This window comes from Culex quinquefasciatus, chromosome 2, assembly GCF_015732765.1.
Source record: "Culex quinquefasciatus strain JHB chromosome 2, VPISU_Cqui_1.0_pri_paternal, whole genome shotgun sequence".
NCBI classification, from domain to species: Eukaryota; Metazoa; Arthropoda; class Insecta; order Diptera; family Culicidae; genus Culex; species Culex quinquefasciatus.
The window spans coordinates 75320058-75345339 of NC_051862.1; the positions used below are offsets into that span (position 1 = coordinate 75320058).

Sequence of the window (25282 nt, forward strand, 5' to 3'; positions counted from 1 at the left end):
ATGGCTGCCAACATCCACCCGCAGAAGCTGCCCCCGTCTGCGGCCTCCGATTTGTCCTGCGGTAGGTCTATCCACAACGGATTCGCCCGGTCACCAATCTTAAAATTATGAAATTAATTGCCCATCCATTGGACTTTGACAATCCAAGGTTTCTTTTGAAGCAATGAAAAAAAAATTACAGACAGACAAAAAAAATATTGATATCACATTAATACCAACCCTGAACCTCCGGATTTATAGACATTGACGCTACCTCCAATGTACAACCGATTGATAAAGACACATGATTTTAAATTGATGTTGTCATTGATTTTGTAAATAACAAATTGTTGGAAACGGCCTACTCACACCCTCATTTTACTCAAATATGAGTAAATTTACTCAGCCCTCACACTCACGGTGAGTATCGAGAGTGTTTGCTGTGAGGAAGCCTACTCGATTTGTGAGTGTGAGTGGTTTTCCGAACTCTGGATTGAAGTTTCGATAAGTAGTTCAAAAGTTATGTATAAAAATGTGTTTTCACATATATTTTGATCTCACTTAACTGTATGTAAACTATGTCCGGGTCTATCATCGGACCCATCGTTGGTTAGGTTATCAAAAGACCTTTCCAACGAGTCCAAAACATTGAAAATCTGGCAACCCTGTCTTGAGATATGGCCCCTTAAGTGATATTGATGTACTTTTTTGAAGCCGAATCTCACTTAAATGTATGTAAACTATGTCCGGTTCCACCATCCGACCTATTGTTGGTTAGGTCATCAAAAAACCTTTCCAATGAGTACAAAACATTGAAGATCTGGCAACCCTGTCTCGAGATATGGCCCCTTAAGTGATATTGATGTACTTTTTTGAAGCCGGATCTCACTTAAATGTATGTAAACTATGTCCGGATCCACTATCCGACCTATTGTAGGTTAGGTTATCAAAAGACCTTTCCAACGAGTGCAAAACATTGAATATCTGGCAACCCTGTCTCGAGATATGGCCACTTAAGTGATATCGATGTACTTTTTGGAAGCCGGATCTAAAAAATAGATGAAACTTGTGTACAGCCATTGTTGTGAGGAAGGCTCCAACCACATAGGTGGATTAAGTTAGTTTTTTTTTAATTTCCAGAATAAAACCTCACAGTCAAATTAGGGTAATATTATACCTGGTAGCAGATTTTGAATCAACAAACTTCCAAACTTTTGAGTTAATCGAAATCCAAAATTTGTGGTAAAGTTCCTGTGAAATTTTCCTTTTTGAAATTTAGGTGAAATTACACAAATAGATATAATTTTCTACCATCACATTTTTAACCTTTTATGATTTTTTTTTTGCTGTGCATGATTTTTAATTTCTACAGTAGGGGAAAGTGGGGCAAGTGTAACAAGCTAAGGAAATGCTCGTTATAACCCATTAAAAAGTTAAAAAATCTGTCGGATTTTATTATAATCATCTTATTCTAGGTCTTGACTAAGACTTTGTTAAAACAAGTTTTTAAAAAATCCTGTTTTTTAATGTGAAAAATTGATTTTAAAATTTTAGATTTTCCGTACGTTCTACTCAACTAGTGGGGCAAGACGAACAACCCGTTGGGGCAAGAGGAACAATGCATGAAAAAACATGTTAATTTGCTAACAATTGAACTGTTATCACTTAGATACATCAGATTAGAATGTATTTGAATGGTTTCTTCATTTTTAGATTAAATAATAATATTTTACTAAAATTTTTTTCGTTTTTACGAAAAAAAAATACTACTTCGATGATAAATAGAAAATTTTCATAATATCACTATACTTTGTATGAACAATGTTTTTTAACGATTGTTTATCAGTTTTGATGTACTTTCATGTATTTATTTCCCAATAAAATATGTTCTTGCAGCAATTCGTAATTTTTTCCATACTAAAAATCCATATGGTACACTTGCCCCACCTGAACAAGATTTTTTTAAAGCTCTCAACAAAAATAACCAAAAGTTAAATCATACTTTGTAATAGGTGCATGTCATTGGTAGGGACACTACTGATCTAGGAAAAATAGCATTTTGATAAAATGAGCCTTAAAACGAACCCTAAGCCTTATTTTGTACTTTCCAAATATTATAAGAAAACAAAGGTTTTGAAAAAAACTTCATTAAATCTTATGCACCGTGGCGTTTACGTCATTTTAGCGGTTATGTGGTAGTAGAATCAGCTAATTGCATTGCTAGCAACAAATCCTCATACTGGAAATAATCAAAATTGTAAAAATTACGGCCGTAGGAGCGATTGTTCCTCTTGCCCCATATGGTCGTCTTGCCCCACCTTCCCCTATTTTTTATTTTTGATTTTAGCATTAATCTCGGTAGTTTTTAAAAGTTTCAATAAACCTTGTTTTAATCCTTTTTTAAATTTTCAAGAAAATTTAAATTGAAGTTTACTCAATTCTTCACGTCAAATTAAGTAACTTTGCATTCTTGAGCCAAAACGGTTAAGGATTAAGGGTTGCAAATCATTGAAATTTATATGAGAAATTCGCAAAAAAATAGTATAGAGAAAGGCAAAAATTTCAAAAGTCCGCCAATATGATGCTTTAAATGTGGTGGACCATTGCCAAGTACATTTGTAAAAATTTATGGCAAACAACTTTGTCGAAGATCGCCTTACAATCCGAGTTGATCCTTACGAATTTAAATACGTTTTTGTATGAAAATATTTGTTAAAGCGACACCTAAACCTTAACCGGTTGGGCTCAGAATTGGCTCAGTTACTTATTTACGCCTAAGGAATTACCTTAGGGTGTTGTCTTGATGTCATTTTTATTTATTGTCACCCTATTGGCTGACAACTGTGTTCAAAATCTTTTGCCTGTTATCGAAAAAATATGGTTTTTGTTCTATTTTTATACTAATATTTTTTATATTTGAGCAAATTATGAAATTTTTAATAAATTTTGTCTTTTTTGAGTTTGTTTATGCTGGAAAAAAAAACTTTTTTATTTAACATTTGCAATAAATCTGTTATTTTTCAAGAACACAGAAAGACTTGCTAAACTAAACTGAAAAAGTATATGGCGTAAATAACATTTAGTCCATGAGGGGGTTCAAAAAAATTAGAGTTGGGGTATATTTTGCCTGACTAAATACTTGGGTAAATAAGCTAAAGATAGGCTTAATCCATTCTAATTTTGATAAGACACGTTTAATTTACAGAAAGTTTGAAAAAATAGATGAATAGATGAAAGGGTAACAAAATAAAAAATAAGAAAATTGAAATCACAAGCCATCGTGTCAACATTCGGATGAAAAAGTGTTTTGAAATGCATTTTAGACGCGTTCAGTTGTTTCCAATCATAAGTTCTGGAAAGATCAATCACGGAAAAAAACTTTTTGAGGGACTGTTTTTGGTATTTCCGAAAAATTCAAATGTTTTTTAAGGGAGTTCAAACATGCTAAATCTGATTATAAACGCTGGAAAATGCATTTTTACTGGTTTTCAGTTGATTACATTTTTATTTTCATTAAAGTTTAGAAGTTTTTCAAAAAAAAATATTTGTTTTGCCCCCTGATTTTTCGGGCCGACTTTGAAGGGGGGTGGTGAAAAATATTTGCAACGACCAAAGCAGTGCTGAATTTGCACACATTTGTCAAATCACCCTTCTTAGTATTTATTATTATTAAATATTATCAAATATTACTAAGAAGTGCCAATATGCATCAATAATTAATACTCAATAGAAGAATTTTTCGAATATTACTGCAATTAATTTTTCAGATATATTTTTCGTGATTCAACATGGAATGACTAACCTCAAAAAAAAAATGAAACTTAATCCACTTCAAACGGTCATTTTCACCGAATTGTGTACGATGACCATGACTACGGGATCAGAACAAGACTAATTATCTCATGTCCATAGGCAAAAGCAAAAACAAAGTCTCCTATTTAAGACTGACAGAACCATTATCTACAAACAAGATTGTCCGATAATTATAGCTTGTTAATCCCTGTTTTACCTTATCTAGTTTTTTTTGAGTAAGTCATCGTTTTTGACATGATGACATGATCAATAGTTTTTGAAGATTCATTTCTAATCAAACTACTGTTAATTTTTCGCGACTGTAGTGATTGATTTATTTTCAGACACGCTTACAAAAACAAAGTTTTCCTCTTCAATTACCCCGACAACTTTCCGCTGATGAGCCCGAAGGTCAAGTGACCATTGATGAAGCAGTTTCATCATCAGCGGCAGCCCCCTCAAATCAAAAGCATCTCCTCGTGTGTCAGAAGTGCTGCTCCACGTGGCGGTGTGAACAGACAGATTCCCACCCTTTGACCCCAACGCCTCCCCCACCCCCCCTCACCACTTTCCGCGTGTTGATGGGTTCTGAAGTGTTGAAGTTGTTGGCGCGCTGGACCCCGCCCATTAGTGATAGTTACTTTTTTCCTCTCGCTCTCTCTGGACCAGCACAAGAATTAACCGCACACTTTCCGCCCAACTCAACCGTGGTCAGGGCTCATCCCGAGCGCTCATCAGAAAACGTAACTCATCAGGAGAGGGTTTTTTTCTGGACGGGATTTTTTTTTGTGGCGAGGTCCAGTCATGGCCAGATTCTTAACGAGATGATGACCGGAGTGATGGCTAGTGATTGGAACAGACACAGGATTCTGGGAAAATGGTCAGAGGAAGGGTAGTTAGCATCATTAGCAAAGTGGTATAATGAATGAGTTTTAGTTTCCAGAGATCCATAACCACAGAACGAGAACGAGAGAAACTGAACGCTGGCACACTTATTCCTGGCTATTTTAAGAGTGGGTGAGATTAAAGTGGGAACGACTAGAGCAATAGTCTAGCTTTAAAATATGAAATGTGATACAATGCACTTTCATTTCTGATATTTGCTTTGAATGCTAAGCAAATGTTTGTTTTAAGCCATGTTAAAGCCATCGATCGAAATCAAAAACCCAAAACATGCCTTCACTTGTCACGTACCGCATCTTAAACCGTCCAGTAAAATCGTTTTACGGTCATTTAACTTTTTAACCGAAATATTCAAAAAAAAAAAAGGTGGGAGGGGCCAAAACTGTTATTCCCCCTCATGACGCATAACGTTTTGCACCGCAGTTTCATTTCCCTACATTTCCGAGTTGGTATTTTTTTCGAACCAAACTTTGGGTGCATGAGTAATGAGTACGGCATGATTCCAAATATCGTTAAACTGGCTATGGGGGTCGCATAAAAGTAAAACTCATCGTTAGGGGTGGTACGATGTAACCTCTACGATATGTGCACGAGCTTTTTGTTCGTACGGAGAGGTCGACCAGCAAAAAAAAAAAAAAAAGAATCGATTCACCCCGTCAAACCCACACACCAAATGAGTCGTAAAGATGCAGAATATGGTAATGTGAGGGGTCAAAAACGGGCTCGTCTTCGAGGTCGTAAAAGAGGCCGGACGACCATCTTGAGGCCGTAACTTGTGGCCGCCGAGATCGGCTGCGAAGGACCTTAAACTGAGGTTGGGCATATTTTTTTTCGGCGTGCTTGAGGTGGGGGTTAACGTTAGAGATGTCCGAAACACTTTTGAAGATTGACCGTTAAAATAGTTCATATTTTGGGATAACTAAAATGGTGACCATTAGAGAATAATTGCACATATTTGGGACTTCAATGCGTGCCATATGTGCATATCATTGCATTCTTCAAATTATATTATTTTAATCTGTACCTGGCACATTTTTCAACATCATGGAGAGGTTAATGTCAAAGCAATATATTCTGGCTAATATTTTTGCAAACATGAGATTATACATAAAATGACCTTGAAATACTATAACTTAAAACCATTAAAAGAGCAATTCTCTACCAAAACCTGAAATGGATTTTATTTGTATTTTTTGATTTGGCTCAAACTTTGTGGGGGCCTTCCCTATGACCAAATATGCTATTTTGCGTCATTGATTCACCCATACAAGTCTCCATACAATTTTGGCAGCTGTCCATACAAAAATGGTATGTAAATATTCAAACAGCTGTAACTTTTGAGTGAATTTTCTGATCAATTTGGTGTCTTCGGCAAAGTTGTAGGTATTGTTGAGGACTTTTGAGAAACAAATAGGTACACGGAAAAAAAATTGCAGATTTTTTTATCAATTTTTTTTTCACTAAAACTCAATTTCCCAAAATACGTATTTTTTGATTTTTGAGATTTTTTGATATGTTTTAGGGGACAAAAGTCCGCAACTTTTGAGCCATAGAGAAACATGGTCAAAAATTCTGCCGCCGAGTTATAAATTTTTGAAAAAATAGTGATTTTTGGAAAAAATCGAAGTTATATGCAAAAACAAGTTTGACAATACTTTTTAATGCAAAATTGAATTTACAATCGAAAAGTACTTTACAGATTTTTTGATAAAGGGCTCCGTTTTCAAGATATAGCCACCGAAAGTTTGATTTTTGCGAAATATTTGCAGTTTTTTAATTTTTAAAAATAGTGACCATGAGTGACCATTTCTAAAAATTTTTTTTTTTGAAAAGATCAAAAAATTTGCTATAAAATTGTCTAAGAGACATTGAAGACTGGACCTCTGGTCAGATTTTTTGACCATGTTTCTCTATGGCTCAAAAGTTGCGGATTTTAGTCCCTTAAAACATATTAAAAAAATCTCGAAAATCAAAAAATACGTATTTTGGGAAATTGAGTTTAAGTAAAAAAAATGTTGATAAAAAAATCTGCAATTTTTTTTCCGTGTACCTTTTTTCTCAAAAGTCCTCAACAATACCTACAACTTTGCCGAAGACACCAAATTTATCAGAAAATTCACTCAAAAGTTACAGCTGTTTGAATATTTACATACCATTTTTGTATGGACAGCAGCCAAAATTGTATGGAGACTTGTATGGGTGAACCAATGACGCGAAATAGCTTATTTGCTCATAGGAAAGGTCCCCACAAAGTTTGAGTCAAATAAAAAAATATAAAAAATAAAAATGGTCGAAATCGGCCGATTTCGTAGAGAGTTGCTCAAAAGATTAATTGAATAAAAAATCAATGATTTAATATAACCTCTTTTTCAATTCAATTGCGTAGATTTGTAGCATTGGGACAACCTGTATTTACATTTTCCTTTATTTAAGAACTGGTAACATTTCATTTCTAGAGATTTTTTAAATCTCTGTAATTAATCTAGGCTTTAAGCTAAGAGTAATTACAGAGATTTAAAAAAAATCTCTAGAAATAAAATGTTATCAGTAAAGAGCAAAGAACAATTTTAGATAAGTTTTGAATGTCTTATTTTATATAAAATATATTTTACTAATAATCTTTTAGTTACTTCTGCCAACTGGGAAAAATCAGGACTGTTGGGTGAAAAGGTTCAGAAGATTTCAGAGCAATACATTTGGAAATCGGTGTACTAATTGTTTTGATTCCGGTGTTTGATGAAAAATAATTAAACATTATTTTTTCAAATTTAAAATCTTAAATATAAATATAAAACCCAGTCTTTAGAGAAAAAAAACATAAAATTAAATAAAAAATATTCAAAGCACCAGACATTTTGCGGATTTGTGAACTAAAATTTAAACCATTTTCCCTAATAAGCCAAATTGAAGCTGATGTTTGCCGAATACAAATTTTAATTCTTTAAAATTCGGATTGATTACTATGTTTTCAACTATTCATCTATTTCTACAACCAAATCTGAATTTTCGGATTAAAATTTGATATTTTTTCAATTTCGGGAATTCTTGGGACAAATTTTAAAATTTCCCCGAATTCGGGAATTCCCGGGATTTTTCCACAACCGGACGCACTAACTAAATGATAAACAATGACTCGGTTGTGCGACATTTCACAAATTCAAGAATTTAAAATTCAGAAGGCTATTGCAAATATTTTTTCAATGTTATTGTCACCCTCATCCCTTCCAAATCGATTGGAAATTTGCTACGAAAAACTTTACTTCTCTTGTTTTATATTTTTCTTCAAGTGAACTATTGCACCCAACCGGCGGTCGCATGATTTTGATGCATGGCAGCATGAAAGTATATCAGAATCTGCATGAAAACTGTCCTCATGCATTTTTTGTGATATAGGGGTATAACATTTTTGCCCGTTACCGACAATTATCGACATTACCGACGGCAGATTGATTGTATTGCAGAAAAAAAAACCTTAACAGAACGAGGATTGAACCATCAACTTCTAGGATGCTGATCCGACACGCTACCACCGCGCCATGGACGCTTGATGAATGGTGAGGGACAGAGCGCGAACATAATGTTCTCTCTAGATTGTTGCTCGGGGACGCGCCAGCATTCTATGTGTTGGTGAGAACTGCAGATCGCTGACGTGTTTACACGCGGGCAAAAATGATCTATGGGCTTGCTGCAAAAAATGTAATAAAATATAACATTTTCTGCAGCAAATTCACTGTTGCAGATTTTGAGATATATTTTTCGTTTGGGTGTGGATATTTTTTATATTATAAAATAGGTCATGTTTCAGGAATGAGTAATTCAAATGTACATTCAGGATGAATAATTATTATAAAATGAAAAATATCAGAAAAAAACAAGTTTTTAATTGCAGAATGAAAAAACACATCCACAAAAACAAAAAAAATATATTTTGCGAGATAAGAGGATTTGTATTTTATTCGAGCATGAACTATTTCCTCAGACAACAATTAAAAACTTTGCTGATCATTTGAAGATAAGGAATAAACTGGTTTAAATACGACTTATTTAAAACAAGATAACAAACACATTATTTCTAAAATAATAGAAAATGAGGAATGATGGCTTTTATAATAAAAAAATATTTGATTTCAATATTTTCACAGAAAAACGTATTTAAGAATATTTCTTGATAGAAAAATGTATTATTCGAAAATTTAAATAATGAGATTTGAATTTTGAACTATTCACATCACTTTATGTATTAATGCAAATACTTTATAAATTATTTCCAATATGTGGTAAAACACACAGAATATTAGTTTAATATTTCTTCAAAATATGGTTGTGTTCAAACTTATTCTCATTAATCATTTTAATGCTTTCCCACTGTTTGAAGAATACAAAATTTTAACTGAAATTGTACTTGAGCATGAGTAAATTATTTTGATAGAATGAAAAAAATCTCTTAGAAAATTTGTCAGAAAAAATGATATTTGAAAAAATAGTTTACCTCAAAAATACATCTTTCAGATTAAGGACACTTTTTTGAAATTTCACCTTTTGCTCTTTCGGCCTTTTGTCTATTTGACCAGATGTCGTTTGATCTTTTCACATTCTTCAAATTCTTCTTTCAAGATTCGAATAGAAAATTAAACATGAAATAAAATCATTAACTTTGTTGGGAATATTTCTGTTGGAAATTGACTCCAATAGAAAAATAACCATCTAACTACACAGAAAAAAAATCATTTTAATATTACATCTGGGAAGGGGTATATGTTTTTGTCAGAAAAAATGTGTAATTTTACCTCTGAAAATGTGTAATTTTACCACTATTCTGGTGTAATGTCACTTTTTCAGTCGGAATTGAGGTGAAATTACACCATAAAAGAGGTAATATTCAACCTTCCAAAATTACACCTTCCAATTTTACACATTTTTTTACCAAGATTCTCTAAAAAGAAGGAAGGAAACAAAAAGAATTTAAAAAATGGCCGTCAGCAAGGAGCATAAATAATTCGAAAAAATGAAATATTGACACGATTGTTGAACTCACTCCTGAGGGCCGGTGGAACTTATTGAATCTTCGAAGGTTACCAGGCAGACCGGGCAGAATCCGAACCAGTGGAATTTTTTTTTTTTTGAATTAATTATACTTTATTGAATCTTTCTTATAATAATTACATTTGGTTTACATAATAAGTGGTCAGCTGTGGCTCTTCAGCTTTAGTTTGCTTTTCGTGATTTAAACACTGTTCATTTTTATAACTTTAAAAGTATATGATTTATCATTTTTGTAACACTAGGTACAATGAGGAAAAAAAAATTTAAGAAAACATAACCTAACCTAAAACTAACTTAATCTTACCATAAACTAAACCAATCCTTGAATCAAGGGGTATTCAGATATAGCACATTTTTCCCTGAATTTCAAACATTTTTCTTGAATCTTCTGATCCAACATTTTAACTTCTGCTAATTCATGAACCTCACTTGATCTTGTCCAGCCAGGAACATTCAAAACCATTTTGAGTACCTTGTTTTGGACACGCTGGAGCTTCAATTTATGAGTTCTAGCGCAACACTCCCAAACAGGTACTGCATACTCAATAACGGGGTAAATTATTTGTTTGTAAACTGCTAACTTATTTTTCAAAGATAGCTTTGATTTTCTGTTAATTAAAGGATACAAACACCTGATGAGAATGCTGCACTTGTTCAATATTTTATCTACATGCTGCCGAAACAAAAGTTTCGAGTCAAGTATGAGACCTAAATAGACAACTTCCTTTGACCAGGGTATCGAAACATCATTCATTTTAATCAAAACATCATCCTTTGGGACAAATCGGGCCGATTTGGAAAGTGGAAAAATGATGGTTTGAGTTTTGGCTGCATTTATGCGAATTTTCCAGTCGCCAAAGTATTCGGAAAGAACGTCAAGACCCTTCTGAAGACGGCCAACTAAATATCTGGTTATTTTACCCTTATAAATAACGGCAGTGTCATCAGCAAAAAGTGACAACACACCATTACCAGGAAGAGTAGGCAAATCAGATGTAAAAATATTGTACAGAAGTGGGCCAAGAATACTTCCTTGGGGAACCCCAGCATCAATGTTGAATAATCCAGAAGCAATCCCATTCAGAAAAACCTTGAACGATCTCTCCGAAAGATAGTGCTGGATAATTTTGATAAGATACATTGGAAAACCGTATAAATACAGTTTATGTATCAAACCATCATGCCAAACATTGTCAAAAGCCTTCTCAACATCCAACAAAGCCATAGCAGTTGATTTAGACTCAAGCTTGTTCTGCTTGATGATTTTAGTTACTCTCGTAAGCTGATGAGCAGTATTATGTCCCTTTCGGAAGCCAAACTGCTCGTTCAAAATTATATTATTATCGTTGGTAAAATCCAAAAGCCTTGAATAGATGACCTTCTCAAAGAGTTTGGACAGACTACTCAAAAGACTAATGGGACGATAACTTGTTGGCGATGTTGGATCTTTTGAGGCTTCAAAATTGGTATGACTTTGCCCAGCTTCCAATTGGTGGGGAAGTAACCAAGTTGCAAACATTTATTGAAAATATTGGCTAGATGTTGAAAGAACTGATCACTCTGTTTTTTCAACACCAGATTAAAATGTTATCAAAGCCTGGAGCTTTCATATTTTTCATTTGTTTAACTGCAACTTTGACTTCCTCACCAGAAACATGGGAATCTGCAGGAAATTCAAAGGTAGAGTCATTGATTGTTGAAATACTATTGGCAACTGATGTTTCTTTACGGCTGGTCATGGAAGCGCCAAGATTATGTGAACTAACAAAATGAAGCCCAAGTGCATTTGCCTTTTCCTCGGATGTAATCAAAGGAGAATCCTCAACAATAAGAGGAGGAATAGGCTTTGGTTTGTTTTTAAGAACTTTTGAAAGTTTCCAAAATGGTTTTGAATAATTCCCAAGCTGGCTTACATGTTTTGAAAATTCTTGATTTCTGATATTGTCAAGTCGGTCTTGTATGATTTTGTTCAAATTGTTCACTGAAATCTTTTGTCATAGTCCCCAGTCCGTTGATATTGTCTCCTATAAACATTCCTAAGTCTAATCAAGTGTTTAGTATCTACGTCAATATCAGTTACCTTAAAATTAACAGGAACCTCCCGAACGTTGGCAGCCTCTGCTTGGTTGATAGCCTGCTGGATCACCTCCAGCGAACGATCAATATCGGCAGAAGTTTCCGGGTGTTGATCATAGTCGATGTTGCTGTCGACCACTTGCTGAAACTGCTGCCAGTCAACGTTGTGGTAATCTTTCCGGGTTGGTTGCCGCTGCGGAGTAACGGAAGCTCCAACCTCCACAACCACCGGATAGTGATCAGAACTCAACTCTTCAAACACCTCAGGATGAGCCACGTTCTCAGCCATATTGGTAATGAAGAAGTCGATGATTGAGTGATTCCCAGACCGAGCCACCCTCGTTGGACGATCCGGACTCACAACGTTGTAGTATCCGTTTTGCAGATCGTTGTGCAGAATCACTCCGTTCCGATTCCTCCTGCTGTTGCCCCAAACTTCATGCTTCGCGTTGAGGTCACCAGCGATGATGTACTTTGCGCTCCGCCGTGTCAGCTTCTGGATATCGCTCTTCAGTTTTGCTGCTGAACCATCTCTGGCATTCACCTGACGTGGGCAGTATGCAGCAATGAAGAGTACTGGGCCAACCGAAGTGGGAATTTCCACTCCAACGGCCTCGATGATGTCCAGCTTAAAGTGTGGCAGCCGGCGTGGCTTGAGATCACGATGAACAGCGACAAGCACACCTCCTCCTCCAGAGGTGGTCCTGTCGAGCTGCGTCGCGATCTTGTAGTTTTGCAGATAAACTTTTTCACCGGGCTTCAGATGAGTTTCCGTGATGGCAGCTACGTCGATCTCCTTCTCGCGAAGAAAATCCACCAGCTCTAAATTCTTCCTCCTAATGGAGCAAGCGTTCCAATTCAGCAGCTTGAGGGACCTACGATCCATACTGGATGACGAACGAGGTCAGCACTTCAATCTGCTGGGTCTTGGTTTTGCATCCACGCAGTGCAGCGGACATCTGTTTGAAAATATTGAGGAGTTCGGTTGAGGTGTAAAGATCATTACCATTTTCCTCAACTGCTGGTTCTTGGGTTGGTCTTGGCTCCTGGCTGAAGCCCGGTGGTGGCGGTCTCGGCTCCTGGCTGGAACCCGGCCGTGGATGATTCATCTCAGCTCTCTTCCTGGGATCCAACGGCAACGGTGCCAAGTTTGGGACCTGGCGTCGCGGTTGAAGAGGTGGAAAATTTTCCTCCACCAGGGCTGGAGGAGTTCTACGACGCTGAGGCTGATTCTTCGTCGATGCTTGCTGCCGAATTTTCACGAACTCAGCTCTCTTGGGGCACTTTCGGTCGGTTGACGAGTGCTCACCGTTGCAGTTGAGGCACTTCACCAGCGAATCTTGGATGCACTGGGATGTGATGTGCGCATCGGTACCACATTTGGCGCAACGACGCTTCAGGTGGCAGTTCTTACCTCCGTGCCCGAAACCCAGGCAGTTGAAGCATTGTGTGACGTCACGATGCACTGGTCGGTATCGCTCCCACGACACGATAATGTTGAAAACCGCTCGAATTGCCTTCAGCTCAGGAAGCGTCGTCGATCCCTTAGCCAAATGCAGCAGGTAGAGCTGGTCACGGTACTTGATGTCTTTGTTGCGTCGGCTCATTTTGTGCACGGCCAACACATCCAGTTTCAAAACTTTTAGCTCGGCAGCTAATTCCTCCACTGGCATGTCGTACAGACCTCTGACGACGATTTTGTACGGCTTATCCATGGCGACATCATGGGTAAAGTACTCCGCCTCGTTTTCGGTCAAGTAATCCTTGACCAGTTGATAGTGCTGCCTGGATTGCACCAGCACCTTAAATCCGTCCTGACACAGACGAATGTTGCCTAGGACTTTCCCAGACTTGATGAGTTCAACCAGCCCCGCTCGAAAGTCGATCGTTGCTGCTGATTGCCGCACATAAAAAGGAGGCAGTTTCTCCTTTCGCTGTTTCACTTCATTCTCCTTTGCTTCCGCTACCTGGTCCTCGTCAGGCAGTCCAGCGAACTTGTTGTTCTTCAATAGCTGCTCCTCGTGCGACGAAGAGTTCTCCTCCTCCTCATCCATCGGTACAGTACCGTCGCTCTTTTTCGTCTTTTTGCTGTTCGATGTCACTTCCAAAAGCACCTTCCTTTTGGAAATCCCCGGTTTTTGGCCATCAGTTGAGGCCTCAACCTTCCTTTTGGAAATTCCCACTTTTTTGCCTGCTTGAGCCGCAGGTAGGGCAATATTGCCGGCGTTTTGCGCCGGGACGCGACGAGTCATGTTGATTCAGACAACCTTCACCAACGAATGCTCGGATAACAAATGAGAACCAGTGGAAGAATGACCAAACTGTAACCATTTCGTTAGCTAATATTTTTGCCTGATTTTTCTTATCGGTGTAGCTGTCACAAGTGGTGGAAAGGGGCGAATTATTTGGAGTGGAAAACCGTGGCGGGCCTCGGAAAATTACGAAAACGACAAGGGCTTGAACTTGTTCTGTAGTGGTGCTGATAGCGAGAAAAGTGGCGCTGTCAAATGTATTTATTAATTTATTTATTTTTTTGAGCCGAATCTAGATGTGGCAAACGTTTTAAAATTCAATCCAAATTTTCTCAAAGTAGTATTGCAGGACTGACCATAAATCATATTTCGTTAAATTTTCCATACGAAAAATATGACGAAAACAGCTTTAATCACGACTGAACTTTTCCCCGCAGAGCTTTCACGCCACCCGGAAGCTGCGATTTTGATTCCCCTCGAGAGTGAGCTCGCAACAAACGAAAGCACTCAAAGTTAAACAAATCACAGAAACGAAAAGTTTTGCGCACGCCAGTCCACGGGCAGCTTCAAATTGGTCACCCAACATGATGTCCCGGGTGACGGGGGTGGGGGTCGGGGGTCGTCCTTCAATTACGTAAAAAAAACTTGTTTTTGATTTGAAAATAATGCATTTCATAAAATTTTAAAGGGAAATGATGATAGAAATTCCGAAATTACGTAACTTATAGATGACCCCTACTTGAGAAGAAGCTTTTGATGAAAAGTTTTGCCCCCCTCTCCAGACTGGTGGTGAAGGCGGGGTGGTTTTTTAAATTGATATTTATGACAACGAGCGTGGGAAATTTATTCATTCAAGTGGCTTGTTTCAACAATCAATGACGTGAGGGATGTGACATTCCCCTCGGTGGGGGTTAGGAAGTGTTTTGACAGGCGATTGGGACAATATTTGCACAAATTTGTTTCTGATGAGTTCAGTGTATTGACAGCTCTTTACAGTTAGGTTGAATTTTTTAATGATTTTTCTTCTTCCTTTTTCTTTACAGGTAGATGTCTCTAAATTTTATCAAATTTATAAAGGTTTGTATGAAATGAAATAATTCTAGGTGAAACTAAAAACTTTTCTCAGAAAGCCAATCAAATTTTCATAAAAGGTTTTCAACTTTTCTATGAGAGGGTTGTTTGCGTAGTGTCAACAAATCTACGCCCTTTTGAGGAAGCGTTTGTCCAACATATCCAATTTTCATTTCCAGTGAAACCTCCCGAAGGCGTTTTCCTTCCGAGGAAATCGCCCATCGAGCCGGAAAACTGATTGAATCCCCCCGGAAGGCTCAATTAATTTTCCCAATCGGATGAATTTCATCTCTTGAAAATGTCAAATTGGAAAGGACGAAAAAAAAAATCAAGCAAATTGTTAGCTGAAATCGTTCCATCAATCCAATTTCATTACACTTGAAAGATTTATCGAAGAGGTGGGGTGGGGTACCAATTTGGCGTGAGTATCAATTGCAAATTTGTAGCTGATTTAATTTCACTTTCTCTGAAGAATCCACTTTTCGTCACGACCGACGTGTTTTTGGTTGTGACAGGTGCAAAAAGCTAGGCTGACATTTGAATTACCTACCGATTCTAATGACTTCGAGTGAAACTGCTTCGAAACGGTTTCTGAAATAGAATTGGAAATGTATTTTGGCACGAGTTGGCTTCCAAGGAAAGCAGCCACCACAGGTGTGGTTGCACAAACATTAAATTAGAAATGACATTTCTATTTGGAGAGTTACCTTGGAGGGTTTCTGTGAAGGCACTATGGATGAATATTTTAAAAAGTTTGTTTTAATGTGTCATTAGCACACATTTGACTCTCTTTTTCTATTATTCTTAAAAAGATATGTTTATTTGATGAATTTCAATTTTATCCCATCGATATCTCCAAGAAAAGAAAAGAGAATAATGATCTCATTCTCGAGCTCGATTGCCTTCCGGTTAATTCCTCGTGGCAGGCCGTCCATTCTCCGTTCCGGTGATCCATATCCCCATCGAAGCGATCCATTTCTCTTGTACCAATGCCCCGCACCAACCGCACTGTAGCTATTCGTCCCAATCGAACTCCCCTCCACCAAGCAGAAAACCCAGGAAAAACATCATAACCTGGTACCTGTCAGGACTAATTTCCGCCCATCAAGAAAGGAGCGGGCCACGAGCGCGCGCGCTTTTTTCCACCTGCCTCAAGCCAGCCACTGCCAACCGGAAGGACCTTTGTGTGATGTTGGATTTCCGCCTTGCGTGGAAAAGTGCTTCCGCGTAGAAGCTGCACTGGTGCTGCTGCCAGGCCCAATTAAGTGTATCCTTCTGCCACCGCCACCCCGCAGCAGATCGCCGTGTTACGCGTCACTTTTGCGAATCGAATCGAATCAGACTAATCGAATCCGTGGTGGGGTATGGCGCGGGATGGTGGTTGCAGGTGGGAATCTACGTCGGTGAATGGTTACCATGGTTTAGCGATTTTTTTACAGCTTCTAAATTGACTGTGATTTGTATGAATCTGATGTTTACGGCATGTGAAGGAACAAAGCCTTTCAACTGCGAATCCATTTGCGAGATGTTATTACTTTGGACAAATCTACACCATTACAATACTGGTTGGTCGAGTAAAATTGCGAAGAGCGTGATTATAACTCAATATTTCACAATAACTTTAATACAATATTTATTATTTTTTTAAATTCCTTTTCTAATTGTTCTGATACAGGATACAGGCACACTTTTGCCACTTTCTTCTTCTTTCCCCGCTGTACTGTGTGGGCGTAGCCCTGGAGCACACTGTGGAAATTTAAGTACCAAGATTTTTTTGGTTATACTTGGCAACAATCAAATTGTCTAAGAATATTGAATCGACCATTGTGGAACCTCATTGTACATACCCGTAATGCTATGCTATGCTATGCTTTGGAAAAAATCTCGATGACCTTATATGATTTCTATCGTAAAAAAATCAATTCTCAATTTTGTTTTTTACGCTTATTGAAATTTAAATCTGGTATAAAATATGAAAGAAAATTATAGGAAAAAACACTGTCAGCAACTTCTGAAATATTTTTTATGAAAAATCAAATATAAAAAAAAGTAATGTTTGGTGAATAAACCTTTCAAGGATTTTTAAGTTAACTTTTGAATAAAAAAAAAAAAAAGATTAAAAAAATAAACAATATTAAATGGTGTTAAACCTGGATCCCTTCCACCCGACTGACGACGTCCACAGGATGGCGAAGATGGAGCTGATTGACGATTGGCTTCTACGAGTGCTTCCAAAGTTTTGGATGGGGTGTGCCACATCAGCTAACCCTCTGCTGCAGCGGATGTCCCCTTGATGTGATATTAGAATAAGAAATACCTCCTTTCCTCTAACTATCCCTATCTATTAGCAATTTCGAAGGTTATTTTGTAATTTTTTTCCTTCCCCTGCTCAATTTTTCTCCCGTGTACCAGTAAACTCTAAACACTGTTTGAATTAGTCAGCTGTTGAAAGGTACCCCATATCTCAGCTTAGGATAATTACTGCACTGATGTTTTTGCCAAAACAATCCAATAAATGAAATGAAATGAAATGAAACAATATTAAAGCTTCTAAAAAGGATACCAAGGAATCAGTCCCAACAAAAATTGTACACCATATTCTTGATTTACACAACGAAACGGCAGTGTTTATTTGAGAATCGTTAAAAAAAGAATGTCCATTAGGATGTAACAAAAAATGCCTTTTAATGGGCATTCAGGGGCTGGTTCCGGTGGCCGTACCGAGCCCAAATCCCAAATATGAGCTTGATTGGACGTAACAGGAGCTGGCGCTTTGCACTTATATTTAAATTGTGATTTAGCGCGCAAAAAAATTTTTTTTTCTTCAAAAATGGCAATTATTGAGGCACTTTGGCCACCAATGCGTTCACCAAAAACAACACTGGCGTGTAGGCCAGATCCTTGCGCATCTTTTGGTATGTATAACATTGAAGTTTTGAGCTTTGCGGACTTATCAAAATCAAATGGCGCCTCGGGCGTCGCGAGGTGCGACCCATACCTTTTTTACTGGGGACGATTTTTTGAAAAAAATGCCTGACTTTGAAGGCCTGTACCGAGCTCTAGGAAGCTCAAAACTTCAATGTCTGAAGAATCTGGCCTACACGCCAAAGTGGCTCAAAAATTGTCATTTTTGAAAAAAATATTTTTTATCTGGTTAAATCCCATTTAAAATTGAAGGGCGGAGCGTCCAATCAAGCTCATATTTGGGATTTGGGCTCAGTACGGCCACCCGAACCAACTCCTGAATGCCCGCCAAAAAGTCATTTTTGTTACATCGTAATGTCCATGACTTACATTGAAAATATGACTTAAATTAAGAGTCTTTGGGATTTCGTAATTTGTCGGAGAATTTTCAATTGCATTTTGTTAAGAGCATGAGCATGAGCATGAGAGAACACCCATGGTTGCCCCTCCGTTGCTGGATTTTCAATTGCATTTTGTTAAGTTATGATTTTAAAACATTTTAGCATGGTTTTTAAACACCTGGGTTGTTCTAGTCCATCCGAAACTTCTGGAAATTATGTGCAGTAGGCTAACCAAAGAAACAAGTCAAACCTTCAAAATTTTGACAACGCATCCTACCCAGACTGCTTCAATGAGTGTGGTAGGCTACAGTGCATTGTTGTAACAACTTATTGGGATGATCTGGATCATCAAAGGATTCCATAGAATTAAAATCTGTGGGTCTACCGCTATAACAAGCCAGATGTCGACGGATTTTGACCCCCGAACATACCCGCATAGCTTCAATGAGGACGGTTGACTACTTTGCAGATTTTGTGGGATGTCCTGGGTCATCCAAGGACTCCCTGGAGTTAAGACCTGTGAGTCTACCGCCGTAACAAGCAAGAGATAGAGGTATTTTGACCCCGGACTATACCCGCATAGCTTCAGTAAGTATGGTAGACTACCTTGATGATGTTTTGAGATGCTCTGGGTCACCCAAGGACTTTCTGGATTTAAAATCTGTAGGTCTACCGATGTAAAAATCAAGATGGTTTTTAACACTGGGACATAGCCGCATAGATTCATTGAGTGTGGTAGACTACTCAATGCAGCTTTGCGAGTATGTCTCGGGGTCAAAACCCGTCAACCTCTTGCTCGTTACGGTGTTAGACCCTCAGATCTTTACTCCAGGGAGTCCTTGGATGACCCAGGACATCTCAACACATCAGAAAAAAAAATAGTCTACCATAATCACTGAATGTTATGGGGTAAAAAACCGTCGACATCTGGCTTGTTACGGCGGTAGATCCACAGATCCTAACTCTAAAGAGTCCTTGGATGACCCAGATCATCCCAATAAGTTGTTACAACAATGCACTGTAGCCTACCATACTCACTGAAACAGTCTGGGTAGGATCCGTTGTCATAATTTTGGAGGTTTGACTAAGAAAGGTTAGTCTGCTGCACAAAGTTTCCCGAAGTTTCGGATGAAATAGAACATCCCAGGTGTTCAAAAACCATGCTTTAATGTTTTAATAACATAACTAAACAAAATATAATTATTAAATTTTGAAAATTCTCCGTCAAATTACGAAATCCCAAAGATTCTTAATTTAAGTCATAATCTCAATTTAAGTCATGCCTTAAAAATGTTGCGTAAATCGAGAATCGTTTAAAAAAGGTGAATTAAAAAAAGAAAATGGTGTAGTACATTTACTAAGCGTTTCGGAAATATTTATTTTTTGGTGCATTACCTTCATAAAGTATTTTAAATTTCAATGCATTAACTTTTGAAAACTTTTACTGAAAATTCGTTAACTCGATATTTTTATAAATGCATATTTTGTTTGACAAAGTTATCGTTTTTTTTAAATATATTCTCTTTTCAAAAATACTAGTTTTTGCACAATCCTGAACTCTAGCACAAAAAAATCATTTTGAGTATCCTAAAAAAATAGAAACTAGAATCTTGGTTGGATTTAAACTTTGTGCAGCCCATCCCTATGTTCAAAGATAGCATTTTGTATAATTAGTACACCCATAAAAGTCACCGTTCAGTTTTGGCAGCCCTTCACACAAAAATGCTATGTAAACATTTGAAAATCTGAAGGAAATCTTTTTAAGAAATTTACTGATTGATTTGTTTTTTTTTTTTTAAGTTGTACACAGCACTCTGAAATATGTAGTCCATCAGTATTGGAAACCTACTTGACCGAAATTCCAGCGCATACATGGGTTGATCCTTTTCATTCTTCACCGGTCTGATTGCCGAGCGGGCTAGCGCGCCAGTCCTTACTGTTGGAGCTGGGTTTGAATCCCTTCGACTGCAACTTTTTTTAATGTGTTTAACAAGGATGGAATAATTGTAAATCAATCAATTTCGCTTGCGAACTTCCTTCACCCGCGAAAGTGAGAGTAGGCGAATCACGCAAAAGAAAATCGCGCCCGAAATTCTCTTTAAAAAATCAATCTGCTGATGATTTTTTTGTGAATTTCCTTGTCAGCACCACTTAATAATATTTATTTCACTTTGTGTACACACATTGCCCATCTACACAATTTGACTGGTCATTTTTCGACGTGTGACGTTACACTTGCAAGTTTAGTAGTGAAAAAGATATTCCACCGAATAATCAAGATGATGACTTTTTCAGATTCCTTTTACCGATCTTTCGTGCGCGATAGAGGAGAGCATGCTCCCTTTGGATTTTTTCTCTTGATGGACATCATGATTTTCTTTTGATGATGATTATACTCGCTGATGTTCACAAAATTTTACATTCAGTGTGTAATATTAAGTGTCTTTTTTACTAAGATGATGTGCATGCTTTTAAATGCGATTTTATCATCGGTTTTTTTTTTGCTGTGTAGCTATTGTTGACTATTCAGAAAAAATAAGTACACGGAAATTTTACCCTCAGTTTTAATGTGAAATCAATTTTGCAATCGAAAAATGCTTCACAGATGTTTTGATAAAGTGCACCATTTTCACGATATAGTCACTGAAAGTTTAATTTTAACTATAAAGAATCCGTTTTTCGATTGAAAAAAACTCAAAATTCAAAAAGATCACATAATTTAAAATTGCCTAATAGACACATAAAATTGGACCCCTCGTTGCAAAAATACAGTGCATTAAAAAAAATAAACAAGAAAATTATAGTTTAAAAAAAACATCGAAAAATGGAACAAAATTGTGAAATTGTATAATTTTTATTATCTCTTCGAAAAATAATACATATAACACATTTGTGCGAAAATTGTCAGTAAAGGACTAGGAGATATTTTTGTTTCAAGAATTACCCTTTAATTAAGCAGTATATTTTGAATCTTTGAGAGACATTTTCCGCCATTGATACCCATCCGAATCAACTTCCGCATCCTTTATTCTTTATTTTTTACGCCCGTGGTCCGGATGGATTGATGGCTTGAAAGCTTGAAAGGATGTTGCGCCAGGAAGTCCGCCATTATGTTCCTGCTCCCATGCCACGTAATGAATGTCATTCCCCGTCGCGCGCGCCCGACAGTCCTTATCTTGGTGGCTGTCGTTTTTTTGGCTGGCAGTTGTATGAAAAAAGCACCCGGCAGTCATTTTTAATAAAAGAGTGTACGGAATTCCTTGGAGTTGGCGGGATAGAGTAGATCTCGGGCTGAATTGACGTTGAAGGGACCGGGCCTGTGGCGGTTGCCCTGGAAGCAACCTGCTGAGCTGATTTATGTTGGCGTAATGGGTTCTGTGAGTTTGGCCCCGGAGGGGGGTCTCGCGTTATAGTAGTCGAAGAAAAACAGCGAGCTATGGAACGAGATGAATTAAGAGCAAACAGAGTTTTAGGGGTCTAAAATTGTAGAGAAACCTTGACAGTAAAAATTAAAATTTTAAAAATTAAAAACAAAATTTAAAATCTGAAAATTATTTCTGTTGGTATTTTTCAGCGTATTCACATTGAATTACATTCATTTGAAAAAAAATGTCTAGAGTTGTTCGGAATGGTTTCACCTACAACTTTTTTGAAGACTTCCAAGCGCCTTTTGGCATCAAGCAAAAATTAAAATTCTGGGCCATCCTAAAATTTGGCCACCCTAATTTCCGTATTACCTATAGATGTCCCATTTTACCCAAATGTTCGACAGCATCTTCTAAGACTTGAATTTCTCTAATAGTGTACTGTTTTGGCTGCCGATGTAAAAAACCAAATTGGCTAATATCACATTCTAATGGGAAATTGCTTTGACGACGATTTTTTGACGAATATCACTTGATTTGGCATATCAGCTGAATCTTCGGTTAGGGGCAGCGTTCCAATGTTAGTTTGATCAATAACGATATTCCTGCGCGTTGCGCATCGCCAATGTTGGGCACCATGGCAACGAGTTGCATCCAGTGTGAACTGTTTACAAATGTGACGAAACTGTTGATCCGTCACCCTGGAAACAAGAAATGCGACTTACGTTACACTAGAACACACAAATAATGCAATGATTATTTTTATTTGTTTCAAATAATAACACAAACAGAATCATGATTTTATTTTCTTGTGCAAGAAAGTTTTGAGTGTTTATTTTTGTATAATTTATTTTCGATGTTTAATAGTTGTGTAGCAGTGTAATATACGGGACTAAAGGGTAAGAAGGATATTATTATGTCGTTTTAAAACATTCTGACTTTCTACCGCCTTCAAGTTTAGTTTAGTATAAACAAGTAAAATCAGGTTCTTTGTTTGGAAAATTATTAAAAACAACATGATCGTATGTATTTGAACCAAGTCTCCCCTCGTTAACATGTTTCAAGTGTGTTGTTGCTCCCATGGAAACGGCAAGGCACTGTTTATTTGGATTCGATTTTTCACTTTGGTTCCAATTGTTCGTTAAATAGGACGTCTTTTTGAAGTGCTCTTTCTAAAAAGTGTCAAACCCTCACAATAGAGTCAAGTGCGTGTTTTAGCTTTGGACTTCACACCTGGACAACGTATGTAATATGGAAAACCAATATTTATCTAGCTCAAGAAGATCCACCGCCGCCGGAAGGCGATGGTCAACCGCCGGAAACGGAGGGGGAACCACCACCGCCACCTGAGCAGTCGGCGGATCCCGAGCCCACTCCTGAGCCGGAGCCCGAACCGTCCGGAGTGCCGGAAATAGCCATCGACGAAGCTGCGGGTGACTCGGGAGGGGAAATTCTGGACGACGATCAAGAAGGTGAGGACGACGAACATGACCAGGAGAATCCCCAAGGTCATGAGCACGAGTCCGAAGAGGAGGAAGAACAGGAGGAGGAAATATCCGAAGAAGATCTGCTGCAGGTAATTTCGCAATGCCTGGGAATGGCTAGGGCAGACCGTCTCGTAAGCCTTTCTCGAGAAGGTAACGTACGATCAGAGCGTTTTCTTTTTGTGTAATTGTATTTTGATAACTTTTGCGCACATTTTCACTGTACCAACAGCAAGTTTTCTTTTTGCGACGCAATAACTCGACCTTGAATTTTTCTTTTGCGTAGTGCAATTTGTTTTAGGGTTTGAATTTTGATAAATCGATATTTTTGCATGCTACCTAGCTTAACAGTTCCTGATATCAGCATTGTCTCATATAATAGAAAAATTTAATGGCGTATCTTGGGTAATATTTAGATATGATGAAATACAGCGTGATTAAATTTTTGGCAACACGCACAATTAGTTCAGTTGAAATATTAAACAACAGATACCCAAAATTAAAAAAAGAACATATTTGTCTTTATAACCATATATGTATAAAAATTCAATAATTAGTACGTTCATGAATTTTCCAAACATATCTGCTGCTGTCCGTACAAAAAATAAATGTTGAGGCGCGGGAAGATTGCAAATGTGACTCGCTACAAAACTAAAATAGTAGTGCTGAAAAAAAAACAAATTTTGTAGCGAGTTACTAGTAGTTTATGCAACAAATGGCAAAAAGAAGATTTTTTCAACACGTGTCATACATTTATCCGAGTTGGATATGTTTGTTTGAGTAAGTTTGAGTTCCATACAACATTTTTCGCAATCCTGAAAAAACCCTTTGAGTGATGTTATAAGTCAAATGTTCATGTATTTTATCAATGACCTTTTCATTAAAAATAATCTTGAAGAGTACGAAAAGAGTACTGAAAAGTTCAACTTTTCTGCATCCATTTCAGTGCTGAAAAGTACAACTTTTCAGCATTTATTTTGAAAAGTGTTGCTATTCGATTCTGTTATTTTCGGTAGGGACCATCCACAAACCAAGTGGACACTTTTTTGGAAATCTCCCCCCATAACAAAGTTCAGAAGTGCAAAATTCTGCTTCTCGACTATATATTTTCAAAAATGGGCAAACGTAAGCAAAAAAATTACTGCTTTTTTTCTAAAAAAATAAATAATAATAACTTAGACCATTTGACAACTTGATTGTTCAGTTTATAGCAAAAGAGCAGCTTTGAAAATATTAAATCAGTAAATATCTTGAGAACGTTGTTTTTATAAATGTCGTGTCTTCGGAAAAGTGGCAGATATTGCTACAGGAATCAGAAAAAAAAACATGTTTCAATTAGGCTTTTTACATAATAATTGAATAGCTTTAAATAACCATTATTGGGTGATATAATCTTTGTCAAAAAAAAATACATCTTTTAAGCTAAGACTCATAGCCTTAGGCACAAGTATTAAAAAAATAGTTTTGGCAGAGTTGCCATTTTTTTAAGACTCTTAATTTTGAAAAACGTATTTTTTATACGTCATCAAAAAAGCGTCGATTTTTTAAGTGACAATATCTCAGCAAATATGCGGCCAATTTTCGATATAAAAAATGAAGCTAAAATAAAATGTTCCGTTCCTTCGAAAAAATATTTTCAGGTCTACCCTAACATTTAATAAGGCCCTTACACACTTTTGGTTTACCATATCAGATGTCAGGGTTGATAAAAAATATAAATATGTTTTTTCGATGGAATGGAAAATTTTTGATTTTATAAATTGGACGCATATTTGAAGAGTTATTGTCACTTCGAAAACCGATAGAGGCCTTTCGATTCAATCTTCAATATCTTTTAAACAAATTAAAATTAAATTTTCTGATCTCTTCGAAAATAAAATATTTTCAGAGAAAAAATATTGTTGACTATTACACGAAAACGGTGTACAACACACACAAAAAATGGTGGTAATATTCATAAGGGAATTGTGACAAATTTATTGACTTAAAATGTGTAGTAATACACCAGAAAA

General features: G+C 37.0%; 3 protein-coding genes across 4 annotated transcripts in view; all 3 read left to right on the forward strand.

The window, feature by feature from the left end:
* The window catches only part of LOC6054058 (kin of IRRE-like protein 1), an 807298-nt gene that overhangs the window by 337217 nt on the left and 444799 nt on the right, over positions 1-25282 (forward strand). The window lies entirely within an intron of this gene.
* Positions 1-25282, forward strand: part of LOC119766065 (protein TsetseEP-like) — a 27690-nt gene continuing 2408 nt past the window's right edge. Inside the window, exons 1-2 of the mRNA XM_038250440.1 lie at positions 1-61; positions 23061-23423. Coding sequence (XP_038106368.1) covers positions 1-61; positions 23061-23423 — 424 coding nt within the window. The remainder of the gene's footprint in view (positions 62-23060; positions 23424-25282) is intronic.
* Positions 23230-25282, forward strand: part of LOC6038854 (dynein heavy chain 5, axonemal) — a 26652-nt gene continuing 24599 nt past the window's right edge. Inside the window, exon 1 of the mRNA XM_038257414.1 lies at positions 23230-23362. The gene's annotated coding sequence lies outside the window, so the exon portion shown is untranslated. The remainder of the gene's footprint in view (positions 23363-25282) is intronic.